Genomic DNA, 13799 nt, shown 5'->3' with positions numbered 1-13799 from the left:
TAAATATAAAGATATCTGAAAATTTAAAAAATTTAAAGTAATTGAAAGTAGCATTTTTAAAAGAAAAAGAAAAGATAGTGGTTTATTTTTTAAAGAAAAGTTAAATAAAGTGAGATTCTCTTTTAAAAAAATAAAAAGTGGGATTTTAAATAAGATAAAGTAATTAAAGTTGGAATTTTAAAAATAAAAGTAAATAAAGGTGAGATTTCTTTTTCTAAAAAAATAAAAGCAATTTGTAAGTGGGATTTCTTTTAATTAAAAAAATAATAAAATAATAAAAAAACAAATCTGAAAATTTCGAAAATTTTGCTATAAATAGAAGAGAAAATTTAGGAAGAAGGGTGGAAAAAAAGAGAGGAAAAACTAGATAGAGAGAAGAAAAAAAGAGGGGGCGGAGTGAGAAGTATACACCCGATATACATTCTGTATACACTGAATATACAGGGGCAGAATTCATTTTGGAGAGTTTTGAAGTTGAAAAAAAATAGTTACTGCTTCATTGCCTCGCTTAAGATCTGAAATAGTCAGAACCTTCCTGCCTTTTACTTCTTCACTATACTTGGAGTCGTTTATAGTCTCCTGGGTTTTCTGCTATTCCTACTGTACTGGTTTGCGATGTTGCTGAATCTGCTGTTGCTGTGTTATTACTGCTGCTGACTTCTCCTTCTTTTGTTCTTGTACTGCTGTTTCCAGGTACACATTTGTACAATCTCGGCTTGAAGCAAAAAATGAAATATTAATCAGGCTTTGTTCCTGTTGAATTCCTCCTGTTTAGATTTGTGGTTGAATATAATTTTTCTTTCTTCGTATAAAGATGTAGTTGAATGATTAATGAATAATGAGGTTGCATATGTATACTTTCTTCATCTAATAATGTTAGTTTAAATTACGGAGAATAATTAATCTGTTTTGATATTATGGTCAATCTCATGTTCTAGTATTATTGAATAACAGAATATAAAATGAAAGCAGTTTTTCTTTGTACAAACTCGATCGCAATTTTCCATTCGCATTAGCCGTAAACTAATAACTAATAAGTTACGTTTTTCAGCATGTAAATAATTAAGAGATTTTCTTTTAGTTTAGAGACGAACTTAATAGAAAATATAGTCATTGTAGGTTTATCCTGTAAAAATAAAAATGAGACGAGCCTCGCCAAATAAAACGTATAGATTGCGGGGCCCTCACAAAATGTATGGTTTAATTAGAATTCGGAAGGACCGTTTAGCGAATTTCACGGTCTTCCCCAAAATAATAACGCGATAGTCTCTTTAGGCACGTGTTTAATATTTTACTTTCTTAAGCCTGGGTGTGCATTTCATGTGACCCGAATCCAAATTCCAAAACATCAAATAAAACGTGTTCCGGATTGTGGGTGCATTTCATGTAACGCAGTCCAAAGACGTGTTTTAAGCGATGTTCATATTTCTTTTAAAAACAATAATAATAAAGCGGTTAAAAGATAAAATTTGCACATAAGTTCATATTTGTATAAAATCAGACAATCAAGCCGAATATAACAGTTGAGCGACCGTGCTAGAACCACGGAACTCGGGAATGCCTAACACCTTCTCCCGGGTTAACAGAATTCCTTATCCGGATTTCTGGTATGCAGACTGTAATATGGAGTCATTCTTTTCCTCGATTCGGGATTAAAATTGGTGACTTGGGACATCCTAAATCTCCCAAGTGGCGACTCTGAAATAAATAAACCAATCCCGTCTCGATTGTCCTTTAATTGGAAAAACTCCCCTTGCACCTTCGCGGGTGCGAAAAAAGGAGGTGTGACAAGCCCCAACTTGACCACCACCTCGAGTAGTACCCCGTCCAGCACCACGTCTAGCAGATGAAGGTGTGTGTGTCCTAGCCATCTGCGAAATAAACAATCCGAAGTCAAACTCATGTTATCTCAATGCACGATCAAGGAATGAAAGAAGGGAAACATCCTAAATGCTTAGCAGCCTCAAGATCATAAGTATGGGCGCCTACATACCCATGAACAAGACTCTACTAAACACTGCTCCATGACACTGGACTTAAAACCTAAGCTCTGATACCAACTTTGTCACGTCCCAAACTACCTTCTAGACGTGACTGGCACCCATCTAACACTACTTGCCAGGCGAACCCCTTTCTCTAACATTTAACCATTTACACACAAACACTGAGAGAAAAAGTACAGGCCTAAAGTATTATTAATAATTAAAGAGGTAATGATTATTGCCCAATACCTTAGTCAATTGATAGAAAAACTCACAATCACTCAAACAATCAAACTCTAGCCCAAATCCCACGCTAAGACCATGGAGCATCTAACAGAGTAATATGAGTTTTATTGACGTGTTGCAAACCTCAAAAAAAGAAATAACTAACACGAACTAAGAAAGTCCAAAATAAAGCCTCCACGAACAATGCGGTGGCTCACCTCAGCAATAGAATCCACTCGAACAAACTCGTCAGCCACTAGCTCTATCTCCCGCAACGATATCTGCATAGAGGTGCAGGTAAGGAGTGAGTTATACGTAAATATAACCCAGTAAGATCCTCGACCCGCCACTTTAAATACCTCTGGAACAAGTGTTAGAAAATACATACACACTACAACACGAATGATATAGTAAATATAATAATTATACAATAACTCAATATATGTGTATCAATAGAGTTATTAAGAATTAACTAACAAGAATACCCACTAAGAACTTATCATAATTGCAGCGAAAGAAATTTACCAACACACTTACGAGTCCACAATGGCACCATAATGCCTCAAATATGTAACAGAGCATACACAATGCTCAGGTGATGTACAAAGGCATACACAATGCCCCAACATCATGGCGCACAGCCGTATGAAACTCAACATCATGGCGCACAACCGTATGAAACTCAACATCATGGCGCACAGCCGTATCAAACTTAATATCATGGCGCACAGCCGTATCAAACTCAATATCATGGCGCACAGCCGTATCAAACTTAATATCCTAGCGCACAGCCGTATCACACTATCAAACAACTTATAAAATAATTTTTTTTTTCATAAAATAATATATTTGCGACTAGTCTGAGACCACCGACTCTGCCAAGCGCACGCTTGTCCCAACACATGAACCAGGCAGAGAAAACACACTTTCACAACGGGTTTTAGAAAAGCAAGTATCAAAGCTTAAAGTCTCACTTACCTCGCTAGCGGAACGCTTCCCAACCTTGCAACGTCTAAAACACTGACCAAACGACCTCCAATGACCTCAATCTATCCAAAATATTATTTAACAATGTCAATGATGCTAGTCGGGATCAACTCTCAATATCCCTAACTTTTAAACTCTTACTACTCTACCTATTAAATATTATAGTTTTAAAGGTAGGCCCGAAAAATAATCGTAGAGTATGAAATAGAATAAAGTGATATTGTGGCTTATAGACGCAACAGTTTCGAAACCTTGAAAACTTGGTTTACTAACTCACATGGAAAGTTGCCACTGGAATATACATAATTAAAAACTATATTCAATCATTGTTTCCTTAAACATGTATCCACTCATTGTCTAATTAAAAATAAATCATTATCTCCTACTAGAAAGAAGTAAAACTTAAAGTGCATCTACAATGGTTTTCCACATAATACGTACTTTTACTTCCCCTAATTAACAGTAGCAAATTGTTTTCATAATTAATTCATGATGCCTTCCATTATTGCTTAATTATTAACATTTATATTACACGCTAATATTATCACAAACACCAACTAAAAAGCATACAAAACATACTAATACCTGGAGCTTTCACAAGTACTCCAATTCCTTTGCTCAAAAGTTAGAGCTCCTAACCGTGATTGTCAATGAAGACAATTCGTAGTCTGTAGGTTTCTTATGTACGCCGCCTTAGTATTCCAGAGCCTCTTTACTTGTTAGTATTAACTTTTAATATTCTAATACCCTAATGTTCTACTAAAAGGTGGGTAACAATTGTGATGGTCGGGCCATGTACCTTACTTTTATTAACTAAAGCCCATGAGTATCCCACTGCCACATGTAATGTGAACTGGCCAACTAGCAAAGTTATTACTACATTATATTATATTTATTTTAATAAATTATTTCCCACTAACTTATATTTGTTCCAATAGCTATAATAGAAATTAAGTTTCTAGTCTCACAATTAATAAGTAAAAAAAAAAGTCGGATTATTACATCCGTAGATTGCGTTGCCCTAAGATAGGAGGTCGTAAACATACTACGATAGGGACACCTCAAAGAGTTGCTGAGTGACAGGGGAAGGACCAACTTTGCCAGAGGACGTGAACAATATCAAGGACCGCCAAAACTGCCCCCGCCAACCCGTACCATCCACATGATCATCGGCGTCATTGATGATGCTTCCATCAATAGTGTGAAGTTCACCACAACCCACAAGCACAACGGTCAATCACCTACGAACGGTATGATGAAATTGAAGAAAGTATTACCTTTGATAAGTCACATACCAACGTTTTAGTTTTCCCTCACTATGATGCCCTTGTTATCACTTTACGAATTTTAGATACCGATGTGAGATGCATTATGGTAGATGATAAAAGTGGAGCATGTATTATCCACCCTTGAGTACTTATACGATTGAAACGCGAAGATAAGATAGTGTCGCGTTGCATAACGCTAACAAGTTTTAACAATGCAGTTGAGTGAACATCTAGCGAAATCACACTTCTCGTCCCAGCTGGTGGCGTCACTCTAGAAACCACATTCCACATCATGGACTAAGTCATAACGCACAATGTCAAAATAGGGTGACCATGGATACATAATATGAGAGCCATCCCTTCAAGCTTATACCAAGTCATCAATTTCACAACTCTATGGGGAATATTCAGCATATGATTGGAACAACGCACTTCCCAGGAATGCTACCACATCGCAGCACGGTTAATCAACAAGCGAAGGACAAAGAAAAAGAGGCATAGAAATCACCAGGGTCGAGGTCGATATGTGATGATAGCGAGGACGTCATCATAGAACTCGATACGGTCAAAGCTGCTGGATCAACTGTAGAAGACCTCAACCCGATTCAATTAGACAATAACAACCACAACAAGAAAGTTTACATCGGCTGCAAACTTCAGGAACTAGGTAAATTTAGTCAATTCTTAACTACTAACGCAAACTTGTTTGCCTTTAGCCATGCATATATTAGTCTCTCCCAAATCACAAATTGAGGTTGTGCATCGGTCGATTGCAATAATAATTATCCAACTAGGAGTCGAGATCGAATCCACAGGGAGCGTAGATGGGATTAATGGTATATATTTGGACTAAACGCATAAAGTGTCTAAGTTGCACTTCCACAAACTTTGTTTTGATTCTACTTCTAAATTATGCTACAGTTTGCAATTATAAAATATGAAACTAGAGAATAATGTTTTTGTGGTTGTTTTTCCAATATCTAAAAGGTTTAGGGTTGTGACTTCCACTTAGGTGTTTACCTAACGGGTTGTGGGCTTTAGAGTGAGTTTCGTTGGTCGGGGTGTATTATATCAATCAATACATAATTGCCCACTCAATACCTCTCGGTAAGAGAGTGGTTTTGCCCAATTTGGCTTTCTCAAGCCCAAATGGGTATTGTACAAAATAATTGATAAATGATCAAGTCGGGTCTTACTATCTCTAGGTTCAACCTTTTAATTGGGACTATCTATCTCTTGATTTCATCCCAATTTCTTTTTAGCTTAGTTTTCCTAGACTAAGTCTCTCTTTCTCAAGTAGAGACTAAGTCAAATAGGCTTGAATCAATGTTTGTAATCACCAATTCTACAATTATAGCAAGAACTAAGCTAAATATTACAATCCCAACCATAAACAAACCCTAAATCAAATACCCATTAGATACCAACACTAAGGTTGAGTCACAACCCTAGCTAGAAATTTAGCTACTCATAGTGGGTAATGAAGAACATAGAGAAGAAATGATAATTAAACTTATATTGAAAGATTAAAAGACAAAAATCTAATGTTTAATCACTAAGTAAGCTAATGTTGCTAAAGCCAGTTAAGAAAAATGGCTACCAACTTTTAGATGTTCCAACTTAACCTAATTTTGTCAAAATAAGACTATTTATACATAGCTAAAATTTTGGACAAAATTGCTCTTTCAGAGGTTCTGCGGCCGCACAATTCTGTGTGTGATCCGTACTTTGATGCAGGTCTTGATAGGAGGGACCTCTGTGACCACACGATTCTGACTTGCGGCTGCACTTCTTAAATTTTGCGAACCGCACATTTCTAAGTGCGGTCGCACTCTTAAGTTCTGCGGTCGCACAATTATAGTGTGGTTCACACTTCTTGATGGACTAAGACTGGGAACTCTCTGATCTTCAACATCTGCGGTCTCACAATTATTGTGAGGATCTCACTTTGCATAGCTTTTTTGATAGAGGTCCTTCATGATCTACGGCTACACACAGAATTCTGCGGTCCGCACTTTGGCCTTTTTTCTTGGTTTTAGTCCTTGTCCAAAAATTACTCCTTCTTGAGTTGAATTTCATCACTTTGGTATCTTCCAATACTTCTGCAAGAAAGCATATTTTATAAGTTTTTGATAATACCTTTTAACATTTTTGAGGTAAAATGAAAGTAAAAAGGCACAAATAAGTAGTCAAAATCCCCACTTATCAATTCCCCCAAACTTAAACTTTTGCTTGTCCTCAAGCAAATAAGACAATTCCCACCTCCACAAGAAAATATCTATTCCAACTATGCTAAGGTGAATCAAACACACATCAATTGATACCGACAAATTACCCACAACACTTATGAATTATCACCAAGGCAATGAATTGAATTTTTAAGCACAATAGTTCTAATATGACACTAGAGCATCAAGAGTTGACTTTATTCATCGAGGAAGTTCACTTTTTATATAGGTCATTATGGATCCCAAACTCCTCCTCTACTCTCTGTTAGCATAACTCACTTAAAAATGTTTCACTCAATTCAAGAATTTGTGAAAAGTTCGCTCATCTCTCTCAAAAGAACGTCACAAGTACGACTCTAAGTACCATATGCTTGTTCCTTATGTAAATCACCACTAATGTAAGTTCACTCGGCTTGAAATCACGTAGGGCTTTTTCGGAATGTAATGAAGGCTTTTGGACAAAGATAGAGAATATTGGAATAGAAACGGGTTCATCTTTCCTTAAGCACTCCTTTTTTCTCTTTTTGGCTCATATTTTGCCGACTCTTTGAGTCACTTTATTTTTCCTTTGGGGAACTAGAAAGACTTAACATCACTCTTTCTTGATCATGATATTCATTTTCTCCTTATTTATTTTCTCCATGCTTTGCATCATTGCTTTTCTTTGAATCTCTTCAACTCTTCACTTTATGCACTTTCTTTTTGCATTTTTATTTTTGTTATTTCTTTCTTTTTCTTTGCCTTTCCTTTTCTTCATTTCTTATCTTTTTGTGACTTGATACCACTTTCAAACTCTTCGTCCATCCCCTAGACTTATGTTTTAGCCAATTACTTCTCAAGAGTGTCAAGGAAAGCTAGGGTGCCAAGAGAGGGTCACTACAAAACAGGTAAAGGCTTGTAACGTGGCTATCAAATGAGAAACGTCTTAGGATCAAATGGGTTGACTAGGGATAGTAACATTGGTGGGACATGAAAAATTTCAAGAGGGCCAAGGAGAGCCTACAAGTACTTCTCAAGCAGAGCAAAACTTAGAATTTTGCCTAGAAACACATTCGGCGCAAGTTCTAGACCATCCGCACGGGTACTTGGACTTGCAACAAATATCTCACTTCTTACACCACTGGATTGTTAAAGAAGATAGAGTCGAGGGCCCACAACAACCATATTCAAGATTGAAAATCACTAATGGTTCAATTAAACCACTCGATAATTGCTCAAGTCAACACAAGAGTCAAAAGGTCACTAACTAGAACTATTTCTTGCCAAGAACTTATTTTTAACCATAAGGTCGTAGTTAAATGTGTTGGTACCAAGTGAAGCATGCTTGACCCTTTTATTCATTACTATTGTTTTTACCTAAACATAAAAAACGGACTCAATCTTTTAAGAAGATTATCATGCCATCCATAGTTGGGAAGAGCCACCCGGTTCACACAAAAACCACTCTTGAAAAGAACAGTGTCATTAAGAAAACCAAAGGTTTATTGATCACTTAAACATAAAAAGAAGCTATCAAGTCAAAAAAAGCTAACAACATAAATAAGAAACTATTAATCTAAACAACAACTACTAAGAAAGCAAGATAAATAAGCTATAGAATAAACTACTAAAAGCATAAATGAAATGAATATACAAGATAAGAGAAGAGGGAGAGAATATATACATCAGTAGAGAGAAAGAAGAATATGTACATAAATAAAAAGAAGAAAAGAGAATGCTATCAAGTTATTATAGGCCAACTGTCATCAAATCAAAATAGGCTCCACCCTCCAAATAAAAATGAGCATTGTCCCCAATTCTTGACAAAATAAAATCAAAGAAGGGAAAGAGTAGAAAAACTCCCTATGTAGCCTCAATGTCCATAGCATCATCACCATCCCCATGCTCCTCCAACTGTATCTCATCGTCCTCTGCTCGGGGAGTAGCGGGGTTGGTGAACATCTGTAACACTGCCTCAGTAGTGTGGGCAGCGAGGTCTGGCCCCTCATACTGGCCAGTTGTTGCCTCTGATGCCTTTGGTACTGATGGTGCTGCTGGTGCTGACTCCATTAGTAGATTAAGTGGAAGATCCCTAGTTGATGCTATCTTGTCCACTTCTTTGGTCAGCTTGTCAAGTGCTTTCTTCGCGGCCTGTGATTTCCTCTTCTTCTTCACCTCTTTGCCTAACTCCTCAATCACTCTCCCATGTGCCACTAGAGAATCCATAATACTCTGTTGGTTTTCCAAAATCTTCTTCAAGTTCTCCTCCACTATGGGAGAAGTCTGGGGTGCTGGGGTGGAAGACTGTACTGCAACAGTACTGGATAAGTCAGCCATCTTTGCAGTAACTGTCTGCATCTAGTTGTTGATACTTTCCAGAGTCTGGGAGACTCTCAGCGCTGTGAGTGGATAGGTAGAAGATGAAGGCACTGAAGTTGATGGTGGCCCTTCAGATGGTGGTGGAGGTATGACAACTGTACTGCTAGAAGGCCCGGTTGAGGTGGCAGGCCTATCAGCTAAAAGTATGGCTGCTGAAGCTGTAGCTACCACCAAAGGCACTTCAGACTGGTCGTCGGTAGTAGTTGGCTGACTCTTGCTCTTATTCTTTAGGTTCCTCGGGTCCTTGAGAAAGTACCATAAAAAGGGTTGTTTTGCCCGAACCTTTGTATCAAATGGCTTTGATTCCACTCTCGCATCCGTAAGGTATTCTATGATGGTGTTTGGATACATGTAGGAGCCTCACCCTGCTGGACAACCACTGACATATTGGCCGACATGATGGCACCCACATTTATTGGGTACCTTATGTGCCGTAGAATTGCGGCACTTTTGATACTAATTACATAGGTTGTAGCTCGTCTTTTAAAGCATTTTAAGTCAATTTTTATGTAGTTTTGATGTTTTGCAGCAAACTAGACTTCAAGAACCAAGAACAAGGAAAAGATGACAAAAATCCATAGAAGTGCAGAAATATAGCAGGTTTGCGACCGCAAAAGTGATATGCCGGCCGCAAACCAACCGTAGAGTGAAACAGATAAATACAGTTTTTAGAATCAACTTTGCGGTCAAATTTATGGTCGCATAACACTTGTGCAGATCGCATAATGACCGAAGAATTGCAAAGAGAATTTCTGCTGGAGTAGTTCTGCAACATCAAAGGAGATTTCAAAACCACTATGCGGACCACATAATGGATCTGCGATGAAGAGCTGGGGAACTGGAGATTAAGTTCTAGGATGAAAATTGTAACTCTGTGGGCTGCAGAAGTGTTCTGCGGCTGTTCTGTGGTTGAAAATGTGATCTGCAAGGCTATTCTTGTCATATGTTGACCCCAACTTTTAGCTCATTATAAATAGAATAACTAGGGTTTTTGTGGGGTATCTTGTCTGATAAAGAGACTACATCGAGAGCATTAAATACTCCATTGTTTTGCAAGCTTTTATAGAGAGAATCTTGTTATCTTTGTAAGCTTTATGGCTTTATTTGTTGCTTTATTCTTGGATTCTAGTATGAGTAGCTAGTCGTAAATACCAAGATTGTGGACTCTAAATGGATGTAATATTAATGGGTGTTTATTATTGAATATATATATATATATATATATATATATAATGTTTGGTTGGTATTTATTCATTTCTCATGCTTCATTTAATGTTGGCGGTTGCAAATATTGACTAATGCCATTTCACTCTATCTTTACTTGAAAAAGTGGGTTAGGGTTTGGTAGAATTAAATAGCAAAAACTCAAGGCTTTAAACCTTGTTTAGTAGAATCGCTTAGGAATAAGTGGATTTTATTTGGCATATATTGGTGGTTCTTAATTGTAACTCTTTTATATTTGGAAAAATCATAAAGAGAAAATACTACCAAAATATTGAGAAATATTGGATAGTCATTTAGAAATTATTTGCATATCAAAGGACCTTCCACTAGAAATATATCATATTAACGCCGATAGCATTACATTCCACTGATGGGGACACAACCTTGGTTTCCTTAGTTAAATTAATTACAATCTCATAACAAAATAGTTTTCTTGATAATTCACAATCACAACACTCTCTTTTAAGCTAACAGAGTAGGATTATGACTTAAGTCAAGTTTCACACTATTCAAGTAACCTTTTCACACCTATTCCCTATGGGATTCAACCGCCTTATAGTATTTATTTAAGTATAATTTGAGCGTATCAAATTTTGGCGCTGTTGCAGGGGAATACGGTTTTGAAATTACTAATTAGTGTGTGCTTTACTTTATGTCTTCTTCTATTCCATCACATTTTGTTTGCTAATTAGGTAAACATGAGTGAGCTGAAAAAAGAGAATATTTTTGCAGATATAGATGAGTATATTGAGGATAAAAATGCCATTGTCCCTCCAAGAGTTGATGCTGCTACCTTCAAAGGTGGAACACAGTCTAATCCTAATGCTCAAGGCAGAGGGGTTTTTCAGAAATTCCACAGATGATGATCCAACACAACATCTCAGAAATTTCTTAGGTGTGTGTGCGATGCACAAGCAGAATCACGTTTCAGGTGATGACCTAAGGTTGAGGGTGTTCAAGGCAAGACAATGGATCCAAAATCTACCGCATAATTCCATTCATACTTGGCCCGAGCTTGTCCGAGCTTTCCTAGCAAAATGGTTTCCGCATAGCAAGAAGTCTGAGCTCCGGGATAAAATTTTCTTTTTTAAGAAATTTTCGAAAAAGCATCTATATGAGGCATGAGATCGATTCAAGCTATATTTAGTGAGGTTGCCGAATCATGGTTTTTCAGATACTATCTTGTTGGAGAAATTTTACATGGGTTTGGATCCTATGAATCAATCCATAGCCAAAAATGCAGCTGATGGATCTTTTATGGATAAATCATTTGCAAGGGTCACACAAATCCTTGACAAAATGGCAAAACATTACCAAGCTTGGCACTCAGATGACACCACAGGTGAAACTGCATATGGCACTCCTTCCTTGACCAACAAGATTAAGGAGAACCAAGAAAGAGACCAAGCAATTGTTGGGCTTGCCACCAACGTCAATGTGTTGATGAAGATGTTCACTGAAAGCCAAACAAAAAAGGTGAACGTGGTGGAAGATGTGCAACCCATGTCAAATGAGGATTACGAAGAAGCAAATTATGTCAACAACTCTCAAGGAGGTTATTAAAGACAACCCTACCAAGGTTCCGAACAACAAAACCAATGGACCCGTAAGGGCAAGGCAACCAGCAGTGGTGAAACGAACAAAGTAGTTCAAATCAAGGGAATTGGAGTAACAACAACAACACAACTTTTCAAATTGGAGTTCAAACCCCTATGTTCCACCAAAGGGGTAATATTCCAACTCTCGGCATTGGAAGGAAAGTTCTTCAAGTGAGTCCAAGTTAGAAAACATGCTTGAACGAGTATTGCAAAATGAAGAAAGATCCGACACTTCAATGAAGAATATGACCGAGTGTGTGGGTTCTCACACCGCATCCATACAAATTTAGAATTGCAAATGAGAGATCTATCAAGAAAGCAAAATCCGAAGCAGAAGGCCACACTCTCAAGTAACACAATAGTGAACCCAAAAGGTAGTGGGAGTGGTCCGACTTCTCATTGTATGGAAATCACAACTCGAAGTGGGAAACTACTTCAAGGAGAGAATGAACAAGTGATCAAAGTGGAAGATTCTAAACAAGAAGTTGAGGCACAAGTTGAGGTGCCAATTGTTGTTGAAGCTGAAAGATTCCCAAAGGAGGTGAAAATTCAAGAAGTGAACTGTAAAGAGGTTATGGAAAAGGTGAAAGAGATACCAAAAACTCTAGCACCAATTCCTAGGCCTCCTCGTCCTTCCCCTAAATACTTGATAGGAAGGTTGATGATAGCAAACTTGAGAAGTTCTATGACATTCTCAAGCAATTATCGGTGAATATTTCATTTATGGAAGCATTTCAAGAGATGCCGGGTTTTACTAAGTATTTGAAAGACTTGATCACTAAAAAGAAAACCACCAGGAATGAAGTGGTGAATGTGACTCACCGGGTTCGTTCCATTATTGCAACAACCACCGTCCAAAAGAAAGAGGACCCGAGAACCTTCACCATTCCATACACCATTGGGTTGTGTGACTTTGCACGAGCCCTTTGTGATAATGGGGCTAGCATCAACTTAATGCCTCTTGCTATTTACAAGCAAGCAGGATTAGGTATGCCTAGGCCTACAATGGCCGACCATTCAATAAAAAGACCGGTGGAAATTGTTGATGATGTTCTTGTGAAAGTGGAAAAGTTCCTTCTCCCTGCCGACTTTGTTATCCTCGACTGTGTTGTTGATAAAGAAATCGCTATCATCTTAGGGAGACCATTCCTTGCTACTGGAAGAGCACTCATGGATTCAGAACGAAATGAGATCAAGTTCCGAGTCAATGATGAAGAGGTTACTTTTCAAGCTAGTAAAGGCATGAAATTGCCACATGCATACGAAAGTATATTAGTCATTGAGGTTGTTGATGAGGTAGAGGATGCAATCGAGGAGATGGAAGAGGAATGCCTTGGTGAGGTATTGGCGGCTATTTTGGTAAACTTTGATGGTGAATATATGGAAGGATACATGGAATCGGTGAATGCATTGGAAGGGCTTGGGTCCTACAATTATGCACCAAAGAAACTTCCTCTTGACTTAGAGAATTGATTCACTCCTTCCGTTAAACCTTCAATTATCGAGCCGCCACAACTTGAGCTCAAGCCACTCCCGCCATACTTAAGGTATAAATTTCTTGGCTCTAATGACACTCTACCCATAATCGTTTCTTCTTTGTTGAATGATGTGCAGGTTGAACAACTGTTGAATATCTTGAGGGAGCATAGATAGGCCATTAGGTGGACAATAGCGGACATCTGAGGGATTCCCGCTGGAATTTGTGAGCAAGATACAATTGGAGCGAGAAAGCAAACCTAGCGTAGAGCATCAAAGAAGTTTAAACCCTTCTATACAAGAGGTGGTGAAGAAAGAATTCATTAAATGGTTGGATGCCGAGGTTGTCTACCCCATTGCCGATAGTCCCTGGGTAAGTCTGGTGCAATGTGTGCCAAAGAAAGGAGGCATGACCATCATTCAGAATGAAAAAAATGATCTCATCCCAACGAG

At 37.9% G+C, this 13799-nt stretch overlaps 1 protein-coding gene across 1 annotated transcript; it reads left to right on the top strand.

The window, feature by feature from the left end:
• Nucleotides 1–12611: 12611 nt before the first annotated feature.
• Nucleotides 12612–13343, top strand: LOC104222114 (uncharacterized). The gene has a single exon (XM_009773304.2). The coding sequence runs from the start codon at nt 12612–12614 to the stop codon at nt 13341–13343; it is 732 nt and encodes a 243-aa protein (XP_009771606.2).
• The last annotated feature ends 456 nt before the right edge of the window (nt 13344–13799 follow it).

The sequence above is a fragment of the Nicotiana sylvestris genome, chromosome 6, assembly GCF_000393655.2.
Source record: "Nicotiana sylvestris chromosome 6, ASM39365v2, whole genome shotgun sequence".
NCBI classification, from domain to species: Eukaryota; Viridiplantae; Streptophyta; class Magnoliopsida; order Solanales; family Solanaceae; genus Nicotiana; species Nicotiana sylvestris.
The sequence above is the reverse complement of the archived record's forward strand: the minus strand, read 5'-3'. Positions and strand labels throughout refer to the sequence as shown.

Bases quoted from the DNA above. Each gene is read 5' to 3' on its own strand.
- LOC104222114 (XM_009773304.2), top strand. From the start codon at position 12,612: ATGCCGGGTTTTACTAAGTATTTGAAAGACTTGATCACTAAAAAGAAA.